The sequence below is a fragment of the Cryptomeria japonica genome, chromosome 10 (assembly GCF_030272615.1).
Source record: "Cryptomeria japonica chromosome 10, Sugi_1.0, whole genome shotgun sequence".
Taxonomy (NCBI): Eukaryota; Viridiplantae; Streptophyta; class Pinopsida; order Cupressales; family Cupressaceae; genus Cryptomeria; species Cryptomeria japonica.
The window spans coordinates 209,234,410-209,259,528 of NC_081414.1; the positions used below are offsets into that span (position 1 = coordinate 209,234,410).

Consider the following 25,119-nt stretch of genomic DNA (forward strand, 5'->3'; position numbering starts at 1 on the left):
ATATTTAATTTTGATTTAATAAAAAATTAATTTTAAATGCCTCCAAGATAGAAGTTCGATTTTTAAGGCTTAAAATTAATTTATTAAATGCCAAAATGTCTTTTATTAAATGCCAATTTAATTTTAATTTTTTCAAATGCCTCAAAATTAGCAATTTTGGCGATCTAATGCAATTTGGAGGATATTAATTTTTAAAACAAGGCTTAATGATATTTCATGAGGATTTCGCCCTGGACCTTCACTGAGGGTCAGGAGCGACATTTGATTTTTAGCCTTGAATATTTCACATTTCAACTTGAAAATCTCCCAGAGGGTAAATTGATATCCCGTTAACGTGTTGCACTTCAAATTTGACATTTTTTATGAGGAAAAATAGGTGAAAATGCAAATTTCGGTATGGGCCCTCTCTGAGGGTCAGGAGCGATTTTTCATTTCTTGCTCAAATTTAGCACTTTTCCACCTCTAAAATCTCTTCAAGACATTTCAATTAGGTCCTTTCACTGAATTGCAAACTTAGCTCAATCCAATTTTGGAGAAAAGGTGTGATTTTGAAGTTTCTCGCTGTGGGCCCTCTCTGAGGGTCCGTAGCGATTTTTGCAATTTAGGCTTGATTCTTCATCATTTTTTATTCAAACTTCATTCATCATTTGGCAATGCCTTCCCTTAATCCACTCCAACCACATTCGTTTTGTTGTTGCAAGGTAAAATGAGGATTTTCAACAATATCGCTATGGGCCCTCTCTGAGGGTCCATAGTGATTTTTCATTTTCTGACCAAAATCAAGTTTTAAATGCAAAATAATATTCATCCTACTCTTGGAGGTCTTTTCTCCTTGTCCAAACCTTGCCTTAGCACCATTTTGAAGAAATCATACATTTTTTGAAAATCTCACTGTGGGCCTTCAGTGAGGGTCCGTAGCGATTTTTTGGTTCTAGGCAAATTCCTTTATCTTTTAATCTTCAAATCACCTCCAAGGCATGACATATCACGTCCTCCTCCTGTCCAAGCAAGATTTTATCTCAATTCTTCAAACAAAGGAGAGAAAATTGGAAAATCGCTGTGGGCCTTCTTTGAGGGTCCGTAGCGATTTTTGTAATTGCCTTCAAAATATTGATTCTCAATGATTCCTTTTCACTTCAAGGCTTTTCAAACATCGTTTCTAACCCATGCCTAACCTTAGCTTTCCTCAAACTTGGATGAAAACTTCTCATTTTAGGTTTCTCGCTGTGGGCCTTCAGTGAGGGTCCGTAGCGATTTCTCGCTGTTGGCCTTCAGTAAGGGTCCGTAGCGATTTTTTCATTTTGGGTTGATTTCCTCTTGTGTTGATCCTCCAAATTATATTCAACGGATAGACCTTGCCTTCCTCCATCCCCTCCATTCATGAAATCACTTTGATCCTGCAAGAATAATGCATATTTGAAAATCTTGCTGTGGGCCCTCTCTGAGGGTCCGTAGCGATTTTTGCTACCTAGACCAAAATGTTTCACTTTTCATCTAAAAATCACTTTGCCAAGGGAGATATTGTCTTGTTCTTTGCTATGAATAAAAATTTATGTCCAAGAAAGGCCCAAAAATGTGCACACAAAGAAAATCGCTGTGGGCCCTCTCTGAGGGTCCGTAGCGACTTTTCCTTTCCTGGGCAAAACTCCTTCAATTCATCATCCTTGATCAAGTCTGGATACTTCGTTATGTTCATTCTATCCTTCATCATGCTCTTGACCCCTCAAATCGACCAAATAAAGCTTACAATGATCCTTATAAGATTTCTCGCTGTGGGCCCTCTCTGAGGGTCCGTAGCGATTTTTCTGTTTTCAACAAGGTCCTTCATCATTTCTAGCCAAAACTTCCTCAGGTGGGTGGAGAAAGTCCTTTATTTCCCATCTATGATCAAAACTTGGCCTCTTTTCATTGCAAAATGAAGGAAATCAAAATCTCGCTGTGGGCCCTCTTTGAGGGTCCGTAGCGATTTTTCTGTTAGTCTCCAAAATTCACCATTTTTCATGCCTCCAAACCGTCCAAAGCATCAAGTCAGGTTCAATCATCCTTCCAGGAGACCCTGGACAAAGCAATTTAGAAAAGTCAGTGACAAACATGACTTAAACATCATTTTCGCCCTAGGCCCTCTCTGAGGGTCAGGAGCGATTTTTCATTTTTTGGCCAAACTGCTTCAAATTTAAGTCTCAAATTGCTTCACAAGGCAAAGTTAGGTCATTTTCAAGGTCAGGAACCAGTTAGCAAGCTCATCAAAAACAAGAAATTGCACTTGGCTTAAATTTCGCCTTGGGCCCTTTTGAGGGTCAGGAGCGATTTGTCTGCTTTAGGCATCATCTTGCTTCAAAAATTTGATCAAAACTCACCTAGGCAAGAACACACAATTTCACCTTCAAAAATGCTAACACTTAGTCAAAATTGGATTTTACCCTAAAAAAAAAACCCATATTAGACCTAACCTAAGACCTATTTGACTTCCTTGAAAGGCTTACCTTACTTCAATCGTCTCAATTCTCAGGAGGATGCTTAACAACTTTCAAGGCCAAGGTGAGACATAGGACAACATAAGATTATGACAAGTGTCTTAATCATATGATTTGAGACATAAAGTGATAAGTATCGTATGTGTACCCTGTGTAAGCTTAAGTGATAAGATGTGAAAGGGACCTAATAGTCAAACTAGTTATGTGATACTCCTATTCACACCAACACTTTGGAGTAATTTTTAATCCCTATAATGGTTTTGGTTTTTTTAACATTGCTCTAGCTTGACCTAGGGCTTCTGCCGCTATGATGAAAAGCTAAGGGGACAATGGATGCCCTTATCTCAAGCCTTTTGAGCTTTAAAAAAATATCTTAGAATCTCATGAATCAAGATTGAGAAGGCAGAAATGTTGATGTAGCTAAGGACTCAACTTTGCTATTCTTTGTAGGTCTCAAACTACTCTAACACCATGACCAAGAATTCCCCCTTTTCTGGATAAAAAGATAAATGATACTGATGTAGAAAATTCTGTTTTTATAAAAGGCGTTATCCTTTGACAGGTAAGAAGGCAAGGAGGCAAGCTCAAAAGCGAAAGGGGCAGTTACACCCAAACCACGAACAAGAAGGCTTCAATACCAATGTAGAACTGTATTATCACAACAGCCATTCCTTTTTCAACAGCAGTACAGCATGAACTTACTATTTAAGTGCATAATCAAATGGATACAGCCATGAGATAAAGCATTGCATGATTTTGGAAAAATACAATGCAAAAATTAGTGGGAATCTCCCATGTTATCTGCCATTGTTTTGCTTCTCATATGTCCAACTTGAATTATAAGGCCTTGTTGTAGGTTTGAAAATGCCAATTGGTGAGTGGTGTGGAAGAGAGCCTGGATCACCATAGTTACAAGACAAAGCCATCATTTTTGCTACCACATGCCAAATTTCCTCCTGCAGCTGTCTCTTGCAGCTGTCTCTTTTCGAGCTCAGAAGTCGGAATGTTTTCAGTGGCTTCGGTATCATTGGTGAAATTGTTGTTATGCTGAGCCAAGTAGTTCACACTTCACACAGTCAACGAATTTAGCAGGTTTTTTCTCATATCTAGTTTTATCACCATTTATGCCTTATATTTTCATAGAGTGGACATTCATGGGCTATAAGGATACCATCCAGAATTTATTTTAGATGCACAAGAAATCTCACATGCCAATATAATTATGTATGAACAAAAATGAAAAATGGCATTTTCTTGTCACTATACATGTAGGGACATTATTGTGTCTAGTAGCTAGGAATTCTCAACATTAATTTTCTTACGAATAAGTTTTATTGATTGTAGGCTTTCAGCCTTCTGTTTTTGTGGATATCATTTAGGCATTGCTTAGTGTATGTAGAATCTTAGAAGGTAATATTTCCCATTTATCATGGCTTGTCTGGTAACTTCAAAATAACTAAATTCTATTTTCTAGCAAGTACTCAAAGAATATCAGAAATGATGCATGATTATGTATGTACTATAATATTGACTCAATTATGTTCCATGTGACTGTTTCAAGCAGGCTATAGCAAGAGGATTAAAAGACCCTTCATTTCGTGTGATTCAAAACCACTTCGCTGTTTCTGGAAACTTAGGAGATGTTGCAGCCAAGGTTTGTTCTCTCTTTAAATTGCAAAGTAAATGCAAGGTTATCAAATCACAGTTAGATGGATTTGATCAATTGGATGAAAAAAATGCTGTAAAATAATAAGACATCATGCATTTATTAATCAAAAGAGAGATTATTCATTTTATTTGGCACTATTTGTTTTCCTGATATTCTATCATAAGCACACATGTAGCCACTCTTCCTGTTCTCTTTCAAATCTGCATGGTGAATTTATGATGGATGGAAGAAGTGAATTGCTCTTTTCTCATCTAAATAGCAGTCTTCTCCTTGACAGGATATTCATTTCATAAAGTGAAATATAATGGACCATCCAAGCTTTTCTCTGATTAGTTATAGGAACAAATAATATCAGGCATAATGTAATGTCCCCTTCTCCGCAATGATTAGTTCAGTGGTCCATTGGCCTATTCCGGAGACCCATAGGCTATGCGGAAAGGAGAATTAGGGTTTCCAACTTTTGTGGAGTTCTGCTCAAGCTTTTTAGGGTTTACCAGGAGGGAATTCTTTAGTTCTGTCCTAAGTCACAGGAAACGGTGATTTTCATGGATGAGGTTCGAATTTAATCGAATTTCAAACTTCTATAAAAAAAATCGAATTTAATTGAATTTCCTCTATAAAGCACTGCTATCCGCCTCTAAACACAACTCAGCTGGTCGTGGGTATTCTTTGTATATGCTTTGTATCTATTGGGTCATGGGTGTCTGCAACTGCTGGGTCACCCTCGGATTTACTCCAATAAGGGTTGCTATTTTGATAATTTATTAGAAGTATACATGAAGGCGAATTTTATCCGATTTTTTTTTCGAATTTTTCCCTTGTCGAATTTCATGGCTGTCGAATTCGAAGCTTGTGACTTAGGTTTTGTCTATGGTTTCCTTCTGGGTTTTTCATGAGCTCCAAGGTGGCATAACATGCATTTGACTCTTTGGTCAAGTGAGAACTTACTATTTTTAGTAAGTTAGGGTTTGGCTATTTGGATGATACTGTCTTACGGAGCTTTCCAAGCTCTTTCTCCGAGTGCGAAGATCATGTTTTTCGGAGGAGTATTCCATGACTTACTATTTTTAGTAAGTGGCAGTATTGAGCAATTCTATTTTTAGCAGTTTGGACAGGGTCCTGATCCTGTAGCAGTTCAGTGGTCTTCATTGCTCAGCTTCATCCTGGATTTTGTTGATAATCAGCACTGGAGTCATAAGTGATTTAATTAAATATTATTTCCTTATCCTAAGGTTTAATATTTAATTATTTTATTACTGATTAATGTTATATTGGGCGACTTAGGAAAAAGATATATTTATATCTAATATCAATGTTATTATTTCCAAAGTTAGGCATTGAAATTTGGAGAATGCATCAAGTCATTGTTGAAAACTTAGGCAAGTTCGAACTTGTTTAATTATTGGTTAAAATGCAACTTGGGCACCCACCTAGGGAAATGAAATGAAATGTCATTTGGATGTCATATGATAGTGAAATGAAATAAAATCTGGAGGGGTGAATTTGTGAGCATTTACATTTGAATTTCAAAGGGGAAAAACTATAAATATAGGTGCTTGGCCTCCCATTTGGACAGCTTATGAAATTGCATTGTTATGTTGCCAGTTTGGTGATTGAAAATCTGAGCTTCGAAGTGTGGCTTCCTAGCTAAGTCTCAGTTTCATACTTGGAAGATAGTACATAGCCGTGTTCTTGTATATCTAGTGCTGTTAGAGAGTGTTTTGCTGAGTGTGGAGTGTTTTGTGTGGATTTTGGAGTGTTTTCTTGCTGCTGATCGCGGAGTTGCTGAAACCATATTTTGCTCATACCTCTTGACCAAGTGATTCCTTCATTCTGGGTATTGGCTCTATCTAAACGTGGCATGGAGGCGATATAGTCTGCAATTTTATAGCCGCTGATTTGAAGAATTGGATTTTTAGTTGCAAATCATACATTTCAGCTGGGCTGTACCATTCTAGGGGTGCATTGGGATGCGTGCGGCTGTTTTGAGGTGACTGGACTGTAGGTTTTCTGTTCATGTTTCATCGTCCAGGTTATATCTTTTATTCACATTTGATTTGGTGTGTTTCCGAATTCAGTTGAGTGAGTTATGATCATTTTGGTGTTGCCGGTTGAGACTAGTTATGCTTGTTTGACTTCAGATTTTTGGTAGAGCAGCAGTAACATGATTTGAGTTTATTTGTTAGTTGTTTCTTGCTGTAATCTGCATTGGATATCATCTCTAATCTTCTCTTTTTGAATTGTAAGGTTAAGTAGTAGTACTACTAACCATTTCTTGCATGTTGCTTGCCCACTGCATAAGTGGAAGAGGCTGGCTTAGCCACCTTCTTGCTCTGTAATTCAGTTATGAAGTTTTGTCCTCCCACTGAGTAAGTGGTTGAGTGATTTTATGTTTGTAATCATCCTCCCGCTGAATAAGCAGTCGAGTTGAGCTTTTGATGTGATTCAGTCCTCCCGCTGAAACATTGCGGTTGAGTGATTTGTGTCTTGGTGTGTTGTTCTCTTGGCTGGTTTACCGCCAAGTTTCTTTTTTACGTGCTGGATAAGCGGAAGGGGCTGACTTGCCGCCCATTATTGTATTCATCTTTCATTTGGTTTTTGGTGCTAACGATCCCCAGAACAGCGTATGCTCTCGCCCTCCCAGATTGGGCTCTCGGTGAACAAAAGGTGGAAGTGCTCCTTTTAGTTATTCTTGATTACTTCTCTAACCTTAACGAGTTACTGTGTTTGCTTTGTAAATCTTATTGTAAAATAAAATAAAAAAATTATCCGGGATATTACAGTGGTATCAGAGCTGGTTTTACTGCCAGCCACTGTGTTCAGTTGATCAGAGCACAAGTTCTCCCTACCATCCTGTTGGTTCGTGTTTTTTGGGGTTGCATATCAGAGTTTGGTAGAATGTCTACAACAGATAAGTCTATATCTGAGTTGATACAAGAATTGACCACGCTTATGAGAGATCCTGACATTAAAAGGGCATATGCAAGGATTATTGCGAAATCCAAAGGTTTTAATTGAGAAGTGCACATGACACATCAAGATGACCGTGAGCTTGAAGGAGAAACCTTGAGACATGAGGAGTGTGTGTTAGAGCCCCAAATTACTCCTCTAGACTTGCATGTGGTTGGTAGTGATAAGGATCAGTTTGGCAGTAAGAACAAAACAGCAGTCTGGAAACCTCATTTGGAATTATCCAATGAAGGTCTTGAGACTAAGTTCACAGAAGATGTAAGTAGAACTATTGTGTGGGTTGAGTTTGCTAAGGAAGAGCAAATGAAGATTGAAGAGGATACTGTCATTGAGATTATAGAACCAGCTATGATAGATCAGCCACAAGGAGATGTGAATTCTTTTGGTTACCCACTAGATGAGTCTAGTATTGTTTCATAACCTTCACCTCATCCTAGCAAGGAGACAAACCATAGTTTGGGATTTGATGATTATGGTGATGATGTTGACCAATTAACTAAAAATAATGATGAAACGAGCTGTGAAGAGGAGGTACATGAGACTTGGGGCAGCCATGGAGTCACTGTTGATAGGTATGACAAAGATTCTGATTTTGGTATAAATCATAGCAGCAGTTCACTTCCTTTGGAAAATCAGTTTGTGATTTCCAATGATAACCCATTGTTTGAGATGGGTATAGTGAAAACATATGGCAATCCACTTTTTGAGTGGGAAGATGAAACATCACTTGGTTCTAGCATTGCTCTTGGTGAGAATATTAATGTGTGGAAGTGGAAACTAAGAGAAGATTCAAGATCTAAGTTGGAGGATACTTGGAGCTATGGTGAGCACTTTTTAACTAAACAAAGTAATCAGCCTTTTAGCATTTGGGATCCAGGTGTAAGAGAAACTAAGTTTGAAGAGAATCCAATGTGGGATGAATTTACATTTGATCCTAATATTGTATTGGTTTTAAAGAACAATGTTTACATGGAAGATGGCATCGATGGTGTTGATGACATGACTGATTTATCAATGCATGTTGCTGATCTTGAGCATAGACATAGTGACCTCGTTGATTTAGAGTCACAGTTCATTGTTGAGGGTGATTTAGAAGAGGCACAGGTGATTTGTGACAGCCTAGAAGACTTTGATGCCCAATGTGATAGTTGCGATCCTGGTATTCATTATAACAGCAATACATTTGCCTTGCATGATTATGATTGGAAGAATGAATTGTTGGTGTCTGCTGAAAAAGTAATACACACTTTATCTAGATTGGATGACATTAGAAGCCTAGTTGAAAAGTTCATCTTCATGACACCAAGAGACCAATGTGAACAAAATGTTCCCCTTGCTGATTTGCACATGATCAAGAACACAATGGAAGGAATAAAATTGGTTTTCTTACACATGATGCATGATAGAGATGTTGCCACCAAGTGTTTTTGATGAGACTTTGTCTTTGAATAAGCAATTGAGGGGAGAGGTTAGTGAGCTCACCATTGAGCTTGATTCCACTAGGCTTTCTTTCAAAAGTGTCCAAGAGACACTTCTTGAAGCAAATTGTCAGCTCTATGAGGCCAAACATTTAAGAGAGCAAGAGAATAGAGAAATGGCCAAGGAGATCAATCTGGTAATGGAGGAGATTGACTGCATACAGGAGGAGTATGATCTTGCTCTTTGTCCCCAAAGATTAGAAAAAGTGATTTCGGAGTAGAAGAATGTTTGGGTGGAGCATGACTCTGATAGTAATCAGCAGGTTGATAGTTCGTTGCATGATACAGATGCTGATTGGACATTTGTTAATCCACTTTTCAAGTTTGATGTGGGAATTCCTTTTGACTTCAGTAATGAGGGTGGATCACATTGCAGAGTTTGGGATCTAGGTGCAATTTGCAACCATGAGATATTGTTTCAAAATTGGAGCATTGAACAAATGCATACTCTTGGGCATCTTCTTTGGAAAAGAATTGATCAGATTTTCAGATTTGGGCTTGCTGATTGGTTGCAAATTAACCACTTCACTTTATGGTTCTCTCATTCAGGGGAGTTGGTGCAATTTCTTTGGTCATGCAAGTAATGGTTTTCAATTGGAGATTGCTTGGAGGTGTTTTCCAGCCTTGGACATGAGCAGATGTGTTGTTTTGAATGGCGATTTCCTATGTTGCAGCAGCTGTTCATCTTCTTGGATGCTGACTTTCTTAAAATCAAATCTCAAGTCATTCATTTCAGACTTGGTGGGCTGTTGGTGTACTCTTTTTCAGACTTCACAGTCTCTTGGCAGAACGGGTTTATGGTCTCAGATGAGAGGTATGGCGAGTTGGGGCTATCAATATCTGTGTATGGGAAGTGTTCAAGTTCTAACTAGTGGTTATTCTTATGCCCTCTCTTCTACTTATGATTGGGACCGCAAACCTTTGCTCTCTGTGGTTCATCATTCTGAGGTTCTTGAAGTGGGAACTATAAGAGATTTCATAAGTCTCCATGATTGTATCAGAATAATTCAATTGAGGCCTAGTAGATTCATGTGGAGCTATGGGGATGAGGTTGTTGAGCTCTTGCAAAGGATTGTTTTCATCTTTGCAGGGAGATTTGGAGAAGCTAAATTTACAGTCATGGCTCCGCTTGACACCTTGGGGAGATATGTTGTGGAGTTTGATTGTGAGTTGTGTAGACTTGATTTCCTATTGTCCAGGCTTGTGATAGATAGTGGCATTGTTGATATTGATTACTCAGAGCTTTATAGGCATGAGATGCTACACGATATTGATGTCAGTCCTTCAAGATTTTTCAATTTGAGCATCATGGATGGTAACATTTTGGAGTTACAAGGGAGGTTAGTGCAGTTTTGGCATCATGTTTTTGCTGATGTCATCAGAGTGGCGCAGCATCAGCATGGTGGGTTCTTCTTGAGACGGGCATGGGACCCTAGGATCGTACTTGCTTTGGTGCGGATCAGTTTAAAATTTTCTGGACTTGTGATGGCATTGCTTGAGGACAAGCAATTTTGGGAAGGGCGGATTGTAATGTCCCCTTCTCCGTAGTGATTAGTTCAGTGGTCCATTGGCCTATTCTGGAGACCCGTAGGCTATGCGGAAAAGAGAATTAGGGTTTCCAACTTTTGTGAAGTTCTGCTCGGGCTTTTTAGGTTTACCAGGAAGGAATTCTTTAGTTCTGTCTATGGTTTCCTTCTGGGTTTTTCATGAGCTCCAAGGTGGCATAACATGCATTTGACTCTTTGGTCAAGTGAGAACTTACTATTTTTAGTAAGTTAGGGTTTGGCTGTTTGGATGATGCTGTCTTACTGAGCTTTCCAAGCTCTTTCTCCGGGTGCGAAGATCATGTTTTTCGGAGGAGTATTCCATGACTTACTATTTTTACTAAGTGGCAGTATTGAGCAATTCTATTTTTAGCAGTTTGGACAGGGTCCTGATCCTGTAGCAGTTCAGTGGTATTCATTGCTCAGCTTCATCTTGGATTTTGTTGATAATCAGTACCGGAGTCATAAGTGATTTAATTAAATATTATATCCTTATCCTAAGGTTTAATATTTAATTATTTTATTACTGTTTAATGTTATATTGGGCGACTTAGGAAAAAGATATATTTATATCTAATATCAATGTTATTATTTCCTAAGTTAGGCATTGAAATTTGGAGAATGCATTAAGTCATTGTTGAGGACTTAGGCAAGTTCGAACTTGTTTAATTATTGGTTAAAATGCAACTTGGGCGCCTGTTGATGTGTATTTTGTACACTATCAAACACAGAATAAAATAGCCAAGGGTACCTTATCCTCTCTTGAATAAAGCCTCCGAATGCTGAAGATGTCGCGAAAAGGTTCAATCGAGATGACTTCAAGGTTGCTCGTTGTAGGATCTCTACGTGTGGATAAGCTCTCTGTGGTATGATGTGATTTGCTGGAATCACAAGGGGACTTACATTTGATGATTGAATGTCTGATCTGCTTTGAATATTGCTGGAACACAGGCTCTTACTAGCTTTGATTTAAAAAAAAGAAAAAAGATGAGGGCGAGGAAAGGATCTAATCCTAACACTAAGAATGTAAGAGCAATGAATGATCTTTGATGAAATTCTAACTAAGTCTTGTTTTGACATCGCTGGACCATCTCCACAAGATTAGTGCGATCTTCGAAGGAAAGCTTTATGATGTTCAAATCATCACTGCAGGCATAGACACCATCAGGTTGATGCATATCAATGAAGAAGCGACAACTGAAGTTAAGCTTAAGCTGAATGATTCCAGTTGACTACACAAGGCAAGTCTGCAATCAACAAACTGCTAGTAGTATGGATATACGAATTCCATCATCAATCAAGCACATTTCTTCAATTCATCTAATAACATGAAATCAAATATAAGAAGTATAAAGACCATGCAAATTGTCGAATCAACCCATAAATTTCACCATTTCTTCAATGAAGTTACAAGTCTCTTACAACAACATCTTGGCAACAATCTTTGCCTTCTCTCTCTACTCTACTCTAATTGCTATTCTATCAACTAGCTAATCACCTTCTAACTACTCTCTATCTATCTTCTATTAACTGCTTCTATATATTCTCTTCTATTGCTTTTACAAATGAAATGCCAGGGCTTATATAGTGCCTTTAATACAATTCGATGGCTGAGATCAATTTGAGATCAATGGCCAAGATTCAACAATGAAAACCCTAATTAGGGTTTGTTACAACCATTACATAACATTTAATGCTTGACCAATGAAATAATTGTATTAATTGGACACATGTCCTCTCTGGAAAAATCCACCAATGAATAGCCGGGGTAGGTACATCGGAGTTTGTGCCATCTTCCATGAGTTAGGTACATTGAATCTGGACATGCTGAGGTGGACCAATCCGACTGGAGGAGTGATGACTAGGATGCCACCTCGTCTGACACTTGTATCTTGGTATATATTCAACTTGATGTTGTTGAGAAGCTAGCTTTAATTAATTCTTCTGAAACTATCTGCTTCTTCAACGAACCCTTTGCTCTGACTTCTTGTGTCTTTGATGTGCAGGATAATGATGTACCTCGCCTTGGAATGCTGGATTAGAAGAGGTCGCCCTTGTTGATGTTTGATCGAAGAAAGCCATCCTTGTCGATGCTAGGCTGGAGGAGGTCGCCCTTATCCTTGCTTGATCGTCCTTGGAGGAGACCGTCCTTGATCTGGCTTGATTTTCCAACTTCCGGGATCTCCATTTGATACCTACACAAAATATTAAAGTTAGTCTTTTGAGCATCAAACCTCAAAGCATGAAATTTAAGACCTTTCAAAGGTAAAACTTAAGATATTAACTTGAAAAAAGTCATGATAAATCAAGAATTATACATTTTCAAATTAATCATGAATGGAATTTGGATTTTCAAGACTTAGATTTTACAAAATTGCAATGGGATCACAATAAGTCTTGAATAAGAACTTCAAAAATTATTCTTCATACCTCCTCTTTTGAGTTTTAAACTCATAAGAAATGATGTAAAAAAAATAGATTTCGCTAGGCAAAGTGTAGATCATAGCCTCCCTTGGATAAAATGCACCTCCTTTAGCTTGGAAAAGAACTCCACCTTCCACTAGCTTCTTCAAGATCTGGAAATTCGCCTTCAAATGTCTTCAAAAAATCTGGAAATTATCCTCCAAACTAGCAAGAAATTCGCCTCTCCAATAGCCTTCAAGATGAATTTCGCCCTCCTTAGTCTCCACACTTGGTAGAAATTCGCTCCACTCCAGCTAGATTTCGCACCTTCAATTAGCTCTCCAAACTCGCACTTGAAAGGATGATTGAATGATTTAAATTGTGAAAAAACACCTCCAATATATAGAGCGCTCACCTTCTACTTACCCATGAGGCCGACTTAGCAAATAAAAGGTGAAATAATAAATAAAACCTCAAAAGGAGTAGGCCGACTTGTCAAATAAAGGCAAAATAATGCCTTGTGCGCTCAACTTTTAATTTTTAATTTCACAAAAATTAATTTTAAATGCCTTTATAATAGAAATTCGATTTTTTGAGGCCCAAAATTAATTTATTAAATGCCAATTTAATTAATTTTTTCAAATATTCCAAAGTTAGCAATTTGGCATCTAATGTGATTTGGAGGATATTAACGCCCAAATATGGTAAAAAATAATGAATGCCATTAACTTCGCTCTAGTCCCTTGGAGAGGGACAGGAGCACTTTTCTCAATCTAGGCCTTGCATTCCTCATTTTCACGTTCAAAACTTCATCTAGGCATTTTAAAATGGCATTTTAATTGGAGTCTTGAGTTTAATTCACTTGATTTTTAGAAGGAACGTGCCTTAGGACATTTTCGCCCTGGTTCCTCAGTGAGGGACAGGAGCACTTTTTCACTTTTGTCCTTAATCCTTCACCTTTCATTTGTCGATTCTCGTTGTGGAGTAAGCAATGATCTCTTTTGTCCACTCTATGCATGCTTAACTTGTTTTTGCAAGGCAAAATTGATTTTCCAAAGATTTTCGCCTTGGTCCCTTGGAGAGGGATAGGAGCACTTTTAGTATTTTAGGATAGGATTCTCAAATTTTGAAGTCAAGTCTTTGTTCACCATGCTTTAGAAGATCCTTCCTATCTCGCACAACCTTGCCTTAGCATAATTTCGGAGGGAAATTGTTGATTTCATAAAAATTGCCCTGGTCCTTCAGTGAGGGATAGGAGCTTTTTTGAGTCTATTGCACAAATTCTTGATCACATCAACCTTCAAATTATCCTCCAGGCGTAGAATATCATTCCCCACTCCTTCTTGAGTCCTGGAAACAAAAATAGCATTTCAAAATGTAAGGTAAATGGGCACATTTGGAAATTTCGCCCTAGTCCCTTGGTGAGGGACAGGAGCACTTTTGCCGATTGTCGTCAAAATTTGCAACTCTTGCATCTTAATTCCACTTCAAGGCATTTTAAACACTTTTTCAAACTTGCGCCTTGGCCTCAATTTGTCCAAAATTGGCGAGAAAGGCTAGATAACATGTTAAGCGCTCTGGTCCCTTGGTGAGGGACGGGAGCACTTTTTCAATTTCAAGCTTATCCGTCCTTTGCTAGCTTCCCAAATTATCTTCAATGGGCTAATCATGTCTTCTTCCATTCATTTCAATCACAAACTTGCCTCGTCTTTGCAAGAGATTTGCAATTTTTTGGAAAATCGCTCTGGTCCCTTGGAGAGGGACGGGAGCACTTTTTGGAAAATCGCTCTGGTCCCTTGGAGAGGGACGGGAGCACTTTTTCATATCTTGGTGTATTTCTTTGTCTTTTAAACCTTCAATCGCGTCCAAGGCATAAAACATCATTCTTCCTTCCCATCCAAGTCAAGTTTTGCCATAAAATATCAAACAAAGAGGAGAAGCTTGAAAAAGTGCCATGGTCCTTCAATGAGGGACAGGAGCACTTTTTGTCATTTGGGTTGATTTACTCTTTTGTGAACTGCTTAAATTATATTCAATGGACAAAACATGCCTCCCTTGACCTCTTCAAATCATAAAATCACTTTAACCTTGCAAAGATGGTGCGAATTTGAAATTCAGTGCTTCGGTCCTTCAGTGAGGGACAGGAGCACTTTTTGCCTTCTAAGCCAAATTGTCTCACTTTTCATCTCGAAATTCCTTTGCTAGGGAAGATTTCATCTTACTTCATGCTATGAATAAAAGTTAATGTCCAAAAAAGGTCTAAAATTCTGCATATAAAGAAAAGCGCTCTAGTCCTTCAGTGAGGGACAGGAGCACTTTTGACCTTCTAGGCAAAAACTTCATCATTTCATCGTTTTTGATCAAGTCTGGATGCTCTATCATGTTTATTTCGTCCTTCACCATGCCTTTGATGTCTCAATTTTAACCAAACAAGGCCAGGAATGGCTCAAATAAGTCTTTTCGCCCTGGTCCTTCAGTGAAGGACGGGAGCACTTTGCCTTGGTCCCTTGGAGAGGGACGGGAGCACTTTTTCTTGCAACCTTCAAAATTCACCATTTTCATGCCTTCAAAATCTTCAAAAGTATCGAGTCACGTCCAATTATCATTCCGGAAGACCCTGCACAAAACAAAATAGAAAAGTCAGTGACAAATATGCATAAAATAACATTTGTGCTCTGGTCCCTTGGAGAGGGACGGGAGCACTTTTGTCCTTTATGGCTAAAATATTCAAAATTTAGGTCTCTAATCATTTCACAAGGCAGAGTTAGGTCATCTTCAAGGCCAGGAATCAGTTAGCAAGCTCTCGCAAAATAAGAAATTGCACTTAGAATGAAATTCGCCCTGTTCCTCCAGTGAAGGACAGGAGCACTTTCTCTGTTTCAGGCATCATCTTGCCTCCAAAAATTGATCAAAATTTACCTAGGCAAGAATATACAATTTCATCTTCAAAATGCTAACACTTAGACAAAATTTGAATTTTACCCCAAAAAAATTTCCAAATCTAGACCTAACCTGAGACTTATTTGACTTCCTGACAGACTTATCTTACTTCAATAATCAACCCTCGGAAGGATGCTTAATAACTTTCAAATTTTGACTGGACTTAGCTTGAAAAATATCCAAAAGAAACCCTTAAGGCTTAGCCCTAGCCCAGACAGACCACTCACTCGCTCAAAACCCTAAAAGCAGAGAGAAGAACAGGCAAAACAAAAAGCGAAAAGAGGGGGCCCCCATTTGCAATGGGGCGATGTGTGAAAATGTCACAACAGCGCCCACCTAGGGAAATGAAATGAAATGTCATTTAGACGCCATATGATAGTGAAATGAAATGAAATTTGGAGAGGTGAATTTGTGAGCATCTACATTTGAATTTCAGAGGGAAAAATTATAAATATAGATGCTTGGCCTCCCATTTGGACAGCTTATGAAATTGCATTGTTATGCTGCCGGTTTGGCGATTGAAAATCTGAGCTTCGAAGTGTGGCTTCCTAGCTAAGTCTCAGTTTCGTACTTGGAAGATAGTACATAGCTGTGTTCTTGTAATTCCAGTGCTGTTAGAGAGTGTTTTGCTGAGTGTGGAGTGTTTTGTGTGGATTTTGGAGTGTTTTCTTGCTGCTGGTCACGGAATTGCTGAAACCATATTTTGCTCATACCTCTTGACCAAGTGATTCCTTCATTCTGGGTATTGGCTCTATCAAAACGTGGCATGGAGGCGATATAGTCAGGAATTTTATAGCCGCTGATTTGAAGAATTGGATTTTTAGTTGCAAATTGTACATTTCAGCTGGGCCGTACCATTCTAGGGGTGCATTGGGATGTGTGCGGCTGTTTTGAGGTGACTGGATTGCAGGTTTTGTGTTCATGTTTCATCATCTAGGTTATATCTTTCATTCGCATTTGATTTGGTGTGTTTCCGACTTCAGTTGAGTGAGTTATGATCATTTTGGTGTTGCCGGTTGAGACTAGTTATGCTTGTTTGACTTCAGATTTTTGGTACAGCAATAGTAGCATGATTTGAGTTAATTTGTCAGTTTTTTCTTGCTGTAATCTGCATTGGATATCATCTGTAATCTTCTCTTTCTGAATTGTAAGGTTAAGTAGTAGTACTACTAACCATTTCTAGTGTGTTGCTTGCCCACTGCATAAGTGGAAGAGGCTAGCTTAGCCACCTTCTTGCTCTGTAATTCTGTTATGAAATTTTGTCCTCCCATTGAGTAAGTGGTTGAGTGATTTTATGTTTGTAATGATCCTCCCGTTGAATAAGCGGTCGAGTTGAGCTTTTGATATGATTTAGTCCTCCTGCTGAAACATTGCGGTTGAGTGATTTGTGTCTTGGTGTGTTGTTCTCTTGGCTGGTTTACCGCCAAGTTTCTTGTTTACCTCCTGGATAAGCAGAAGAAGCTGGCTTGCCGCCCATTATTGTATTAAGCTTTCAGTTGGTTTTTGGTGCTAACGATCCTCGGAACACCGTATGCTCTCACCCTCCCAGATTGGGCTCTCGGTGAATAAAAGGTGGAAGGGTTCCTTTTAGTTATTCTAGATTACTTCTCTAACCTTAACAAGTTACTGTGTTTGCTTTGTAAATCTTATTGCAAAATCAAAAAAAAAAATTATCCGGGATATTACACATAAGTGAGTATCTATGGTTAGTGATGGTAGATAAATTGAAGTCTTCCAAAATATTAGAGAGGCTTTTGATGACCATCTTTGATGCATATTCCTCATCACAACTTTTTCAGCTGATTGGGTGAATGCGGGATATTGGTTTCATGTAGTTCCTATTATTCCTTCTAAATGGGAAGTGAAATTGATCAATTGCCAATTACCTCTGGATGAATTTTAATAGGTAATGTTAGCTAAGAGCCACGAGACCAAGATGTCTTCTAACCAAATTTTTTCTATACATATGTGAATTGTTGAATTTGACTTGTTTAGAATGCCTAAATAAGCTCTTCCGTTCAACGCTAATATAGGATTAACCACATGTAGAAGTTGATAGCTGAAGACTCTATCAACCTTTATTTGTGAATTCTATTCATCATAATTGTTTATATAGGAGAATCCTATTAGGTAATCTCCAATGTTAAAAGAAGCACACAACAATGGTAGTTGTTGACGTGTATTTTGTACACAATCATACACAGAATAAAATACCGACAGGCATCTTATCCTCTCTTGAGAAAATAGTCTCTAACTGCTGAAGATCTGCAAAAAGGATCAGTTAGATGGACTCCAAGGTTCTTTTAGTGGGGTCTCCACGTGTGGACAAGCTTTTTTAGTGGTATGATGTGATTTGCTGTTTCCTCCAAGGCGTCTTACGGATTCAAAGGCTCGAAGATTTTACTAATCTAAAAAGGAACTTTCAAAAAAAAATGGCAAAAGGACAGGGTTTGAGGAAGTCTAATCTAGCCTAACCCTATGAACGACTTAGCATGAATGAGATTTGGCAAGACTCAACCAACTTCAATTTGCCATAAGATAACAACTCAATTGAAATTAGTGCGATCTTCTAAGGTAATAATGGTATTCAATGCATCAAAGACCAAGGACACTACTACGAAGGTACATATCCTAGATACGAAAATGCTTGAAGGTTAAGGACTCAAAATGTTTTCCAGTCGACCACGCAAGGCGTTCCTACAATCAGCAAGAAGCTAGTGGTTTGGATAGCGAATCCTACCAAATATCGAATCTCACACTTAGCCTTTCAAATTAACAAACTACTTTGATTGAGCGTGATTCAAGTACATCCAACAACCATGAAGATAACTTAAGAAATTTGCAACAAAACACCATAACTTCAATATTTTATTGATTTCCAAGTCATCATATACAACAATTGCTTGAATTTCTCTCTTCAAGACTCAATCTTGCTACAAAATAAAATTTGCTTCTAACTCTAACTATTATCTCTCACACTTCTTCACTATTAACTATTACCAAATGAAATGAAAAATGGGGGTATAAATAGCATCCCCAGTTACAATGAAAGGTCCAGATTGAAAATAAATCAATGGACAAGATCATGACACCTAAACCCTAATTAGGGTTTGTTACAAATGACCTCCTTTTTACTGAACAACATTAAATACATAGCCAAATATTAAATTTGGCACAAAAATCTAGGAGGTATCAACCAATGAGAAATAAGATGTCATGTCATCTGTAACAACCTTTCATCTAGAATCTTATTCCCTTTCCAATTCTCTTTCTTAGCATATGCAATGAATTTTGTCACGATTCCTTCGATTTCTGTGCTTGGAATCTCGGGAAGATTCTTGATACTCTCTTCTAAGTGGATAACCTGATCAAATGCATCTAGAAGAGCTGTGTCCCAAGTAGGTTCAAGTTCCTTTGTTCTATCAATCAGGAGCATGGTGGCATACATCTGATCATACTGCTCATCTGTAACATCTGCGTCCTTGCGAAAGATGATCTTGATTCTATCCTCAAATTCTTGTAAATCCACATCTGTCTCGACCTCGATCCTTCTGCCAAGAATGGTACGAAGTACCTCAAATACTCTGTCCTGGATCGGATTGATCACCTCCTCAACTTGGCCACATCTAACACTGATGTCCTCGAAGAGAACACTCTTTATATGGAGTAAGGTTGACCACTGAAACAAACTGTGAGAATCACCTTCTAAGATCCTCTCTTGTGCCAAAATTCTTCTGGATGTGTGTCTTATAACTTTCAAGACAGGGATGACAACGTCCTTGGTATGAGCAAATGCAGCTACTGTTGCCATCAATCTGTGAATAATCTCAAGAACTTGGATAGCCTGGTGGGCGATCTTCGACATCCTTGTAACAAACTCAATGGCCACCGTGTGAGATCTATCCATCCAACCACATGTACGCTGGACCAGGTTCCTGAATCTTTCTGCTTCATTGATTGATTGAAGGGGCAATGCCTGCAACGGTGATCTAACTGGATCCTGACGCCCCAAAGGTTCATTGATGTGACTGAAATACGTCCTCCATGCACCGACCTCTCTCTCAAGCTTTCTATTCTTTTCCACTTCTTCTCTAAGCTTGTCCTTCAATGCCTCAAATGTGTCGGTGGCATCATCTAAAGTCTGCTCTGCTGTGGATGGTCCTAACTCAATAGTCTGTATATGATAGTCTTCTGCTAGGATCTCACCCTCATATTTGTCTGCTGCCGGTGTAGCTATCTGCAGTTTTCTAGATCCAGTCTCATCTCGAATCATCTTGGACATCTTTGTAGCCTTCTTCTTCTCTGTTGTCATATGTGAACGTCCAACAAGGCTCTCCAAATCAATTGCACTGTCCTCGTCCTCAATTACGATCACCTTAGTCAATCTTTCCTTCAACCAATCTGGGATATTTGATCTTGTCTCTTGAACTTGAATCTCTTTATGTACTATTTCTTCTTGTCTGGGAGGAGATGTTACTTCATTATCATTATCTAAATCATAGTCTTGGAGGGATCCATCGGATGAAGCATGCTGTGCCTGTTCTTCCTCCTGTCTGTCATTCTGTACCATCGATTCCATGGACTCTTCCACTCGAATTGTTCTATCCTCTGGTCTGGAAGAAGTACCTGGTGTTTGATCTTTGTTGGCACCTTGCTTTTTCTTGGAAGACTCTTTCTTTTCTGATCTTTCCTTTCTCTTCGAACCTCTCGAATGGAGATTGCCCTCACTGGCACATCGAAGGTTACCTTCACCTGAATTCCTAGGATTAGGATTGCCTTCACTAACACTGGCTCCACCTTCGGCTGGCTTTTCTTCCAAAGTAAAAGACATGGCTATGCCCTGTTCTCTCAACTTCTGATGCTGAACGTCCACCCATCTGCGAGTACAAGACAAGACTGGTGCCATCAAATCATCTAAATCCACGGCCTCGGGCTCATTCCAATTCAAACTAATTGTTTTGCTTTCTCTATCATATGAAGATTGGATGTGCCTGCCGTTGTCCTGAGCTTGGTCGGCCACTCTGTAAATCTTACATTTCCTGATGAAATCCAAAGGCAATCTAGAATGTATCTTACGTTTCACTTCAAGATCATCTAGGAGATTCATCATAAAATCTTCAATTTGGTACTCATGTCTAAATCTTCTACCGACCGTCTCCTCTAAATGTCCATGTGGATCAAAACTATTCCTCCAAGCAAAAGATGAAAAAGGATACAAGGCTAACTCCTTCTCTGCATCATCCATGGCTAAGACATTAGGACATACCTCAACTGAATTACCCAAAATAATAGGTACTTGAACTCCATTCTGATGTCTGTGTCTGAATGCCTTCACATATGCTGCCAACTGCCTTGTTACTTCAAGTAACACAATTCTATCTGTCGGGTACCTCGGCAACATGTATGGAGGTAAAGGACATCCATGCACTCTAATGTAAGTGAACTTGGGAAACTGAATGAACCAAGCACCGTACCTCTTGATGAATTCCTGGGCATCTTGAGATAATCTGTTGTGAATTCCACCTTGCAACGTCCTTGTGATGTTCATCGTGAAAGTATCATTGACTAACTTGTAGTTCTTCCCTGGTGGATGATGCAAGTAGGTATAGGATTCACAAACTCTGACCTCGCCAGGTCCTCTTCCAATCACTCCTCTGTGAGGTAGTCCTGCGTACTCAACGCTCCTGATTAAGGCATAGATGACGTATGAACTCATGTGGAAGGACTTAGTAGCCCTGAGTCTTCTCAACTGTACGTCCAAGCAATGGCTAATTATCCTAGCCCAATGTATTGTACCCTTTCCTTGAACAATCACCTGGATGAAGTAAAACATCCATTTCTCAAAATAGAAGGCATGAGGTGCTCCTGTAACTCTGTTGAGCATGGTAATCAAATCTCTGTACTCCTCTTGGAAATCAATCCTGTGTGGTGTGTTCGGTACTTTGCTCAGACGGGGACGACTCTTAAGTAGCCAGTTCTTGTTGATTATGCTTAGGCAAGCATCTGGATCATCATCGTACACTGATCTGGCTCCTTCAATGCTCTTGTATATCATGTCCCTGTGCTTTGGAAGATGGAAGGCTTCACTTATGGCTTCCTCTGAAAGGTACGCCAAAGTGTTTCCTTCGTTGGACACAATTGTCCTGGACTGTGGATTGTAATGACGGGCACACTCAATCATTAACTCGTGGCACTGAATGGCTGGAGGAAAACCGGCCGCCTTAATGATGCCACTCTCTATTATTCTCCGGGCGACAGGTGATGGCTTGCCGATGTAAGGGACCTCTCGGAACTTCTTCGTGCTAAAGTTCCCCAAGTTTGTATCTCCAATGTTGCTCCACTTGGACACGATCTTGGTCTCCACTTCTTCGATCTTCTGATCTTCTTTCATGAGAGCCGAGCGACTGGTGGATGCTCCCGCCTTTGGGGTTGCCATACCTACACAACATTTCATTATAAGAAATAGATTTTGCAATAAATAACATAAATAAGAGAGATAAATTTTAGGAAGCCTCATGATAAGTCTCTAGAGTTATCATTTCCTAAAATACAACGATTGAGCCAAGAGAAATTCAAGAATCAAAATTTCAAAATTTGAAATATGACGATGAATGAATAAAACAATAATAATAAATCGCCATACCTCGATAGAGAGCTAACTCTAGAATGCAAAAACAAAATTTGCCTAGGCAAAATTGAGGTATAAGATAATCTTCAATATGATCTCCTCAAAATTGACCTCGCCACCTCCGGAGAGAACGTGATCTTCAATTATCACCTTGGACGTGGTCTCAAATGGATCTTCAAATTCGCACAAATAAATCTCCAAGTCTTTAGCAAATTCGCCTTAGGCGTGGTCTCCAAATTCGCACCACCTTTGGTCTTCAACGCAATTCGCACTCCACACGAGATGATACTAGCGCCACCTTTGGTTTGAAATCGCACCACCTTTTGATAACTTAGCGCGCCACCCTTGGATGAATGAAACTCGCACTATATTCGCCTCTTCTCAATTCGCATGAAGGAAGGTAAAATAATGATGTAGAAAATGAAATCTCTCACCCCTTATAGATAGCGCGTTCACCCTTCACCCCTTAGGCCGACTTGATAAAATATAACAATTTCAAACGATTTTTTAAACGATTTTTTGAATTAAATAACAAGGCCGACCTCCATATATGAGCGCTCCAATTCGATTTTTTATTAATTAATTAACTATTAATGCCTTGCGTTTTTTTATTTGAGAATTTCGATTTTAAATAAAGGCAAAAAAAATAATTAATAAGAGATAACGCCATATTAAATGCCAAATAAAAATGGATTTTCAATTTTTAAATCGATTTAGCATTTAAGGAAATTTGAATTGTTTAATTTGGCGCCAAAAATATGAAAATAAAGGGACGTACCTCATCGCTCTGGTCCCTTGGAGAGGGACAGGAGCGATTCATGATTTTGGTCTTGATTCTTGCGTTTTCAACGTTCAACTCCTTCATTTCCACGTTCCAAATCGATCATCTGGTGGTCCTTCGAATTTGAATTTCTTTCTTGTGTGAGCAAGTGCATCTTATGACCATTATCGCCCTGGTCCCTTGGAGAGGGACAGGAGCGATCCTAAGTTTTTTGCTTGAAATTCTCCATTTTGGTACGATCCTTTCCTTGTATCATCTTCCAAATGCCATTTAAAACCCTGTGCGTCCTTGTCTTAACGTGATTTTCAAAGAATATCATGTGTTTTGTCTAACATCGCCCTTGTCCCTTGGAGAGGGACAGGAGCGATCTCCATGTCTTCACGTTCATCTTGTATCTTTGACCTTCGAACCTTCATTGTAAGGCGAATAATATCATTGCTTGTGTCCTTTGCGCTTCTTCCATTTGTCTTCATTATGTGTTTGGACGTATTAAAGGGACCATCGCCCTTGTCCCTTGGAGAGGGACAGGAGCGATCTATTATTTCTCCTTGATCTTGGCGACTTTTAAACTTCGATCTCCTTTGCAATGTCCTTCAAACGATGTCCGTTACCTTGCTTATCCTCGCCTGGCTTTGACCTATGCGTGCTTTTGATGATATCGCCTTGGTCCTTGTCCAAAGGACAGGAGCGATATGGGGCTTTTACATCATTTGGCGATGTTTGGACGTTCAAAACCCTTGCGAATTATCTTCAAACGGTGCCTTGGACCATATGCATTCTTAGGGCGTCTTGACTTAGCTTGATCTTGAAGCAAAACAAGGAATCCAAAGCAAATCGCCCTGGTCCCTTGGAGAGGGACAGGAGCGATATGGTCCCTAGGTCCATTTTGGTGATTATTTAACGTTTGAAATCTTCATGCATCACCTTTCTACCTTTCCGTGGACCCTCTAAGACCTTGCGGAACCTTGTCCTTACGTAAATCTTGCTCAAAATGATCAATACATCTAACATCGCCCTGGTCCCTTGGAGAGGGACAGGAGCGAAGTTCAACATTGCGAGCTTGTTTTTGTTTATTTCAACTTACAATTATCTTCAACGCGTGTAATGACGTCCTTTCGATCCTCTTGGTAGCTTAACACTTGCTTGTCTTTTGAAATCGATGCCTTAATGGAAATATCGCTCTGGTCCCTTCCCATGGGACAGGAGCGATCTGGGGTCTTAGAGCGCAAATTCCTTCCATGTGATGACCTTGATGCTTTGCGCTTGATGGAAATGCCCTAAAATGTCTTCGCCACCCTTCGTCTTGACTTGGATCGGTTTAAACATGAACAAGAAGCAATACAACCATTGTATCGCCCTGGTCCCTTGGAGAGGGACAGGAGCGAAGTTCATCATTGCGGCCTTCATTTCACTTTGTCACCTTCCAAATTTATATTCAATGGATTTGTCATGCTCTACTCCATTCATCCATACCCTGACATCATCTGCAACTTTGCAAGAAAAGCAATTATATCAAAAATCGCTCTGGTCCCTTCCTGAGGGACAGGAGCGAACTAGGCATTTAACACTGTTATGGACGTCCCAAAAATCTTCAATTTATATTCAATGCGTTCATCTCATGTTCTCCTTTGTTTTTGAACGTAAACTTGCCTTGACCCTTGTCTGGATTTTGCAAAATGAAGGAAATCGCTCTAGTCCCTGGGAGAGGGACGAGAGCTACAAGGTACCTCGCCCTGGTCCCTTGGAGAGGGACAGGAGCGATTTGGTCAATATAGGTCATTCTCCTTCGTTTTTGCATCTCAAATTATATTCATTTGGCAAAGTATCTTCCTTCGGACCCTTTCAAATTGCTAAGTTCTCGAAATCTTGCAAGGACAAGACGAAATTTGAATTGTAGCTCCGGTCCTTCACTGAGGGACAGGAGCGATTTTCCTCCTGGAGGCATTTCTGTGCTCATAAAAATCTTCAATTTATATTCAATAGAAAGATCTCGTCATTCTCCATCACTTCAAACGTAAAATTTGTCTGGACTCTGCAAGGATGATGAGATATTTGAAAATGAGCTCCCGTCCTTCACTGAGGGACAGGAGCGATTTTGCTCCTACAGGCCAAAATAACAAGGATTTTCACATTTTAACATTTCACGAGGCGAAAACAAATCAATTCCAATGCCCAGGATCAAAATTCAAAAAAGTCAAAATTTGGTCAAAATACTCAATCGGACAGAAATTC

At 39.2% G+C, this 25,119-nt stretch overlaps 1 protein-coding gene across 5 annotated transcripts in view; it reads left to right on the forward strand.

The window, feature by feature from the left end:
* Positions 1 to 25,119, forward strand: part of LOC131043342 (protein root UVB sensitive 5) — a 143,570-nt gene that overhangs the window by 105,295 nt on the left and 13,156 nt on the right. For 4 of the 5 annotated variants that reach the window (XM_057976538.2, XM_057976540.2, XM_057976542.2 and 1 more), the window contains one exon: positions 4,039 to 4,128. The exons of the other annotated variant lie outside the window; for it this stretch is intronic. In XM_057976538.2, the coding sequence (XP_057832521.2) occupies positions 4,039 to 4,128 (90 nt within the window). The remainder of the gene's footprint in view (positions 1 to 4,038; positions 4,129 to 25,119) is intronic. 5 annotated transcript variants of the gene reach the window in all.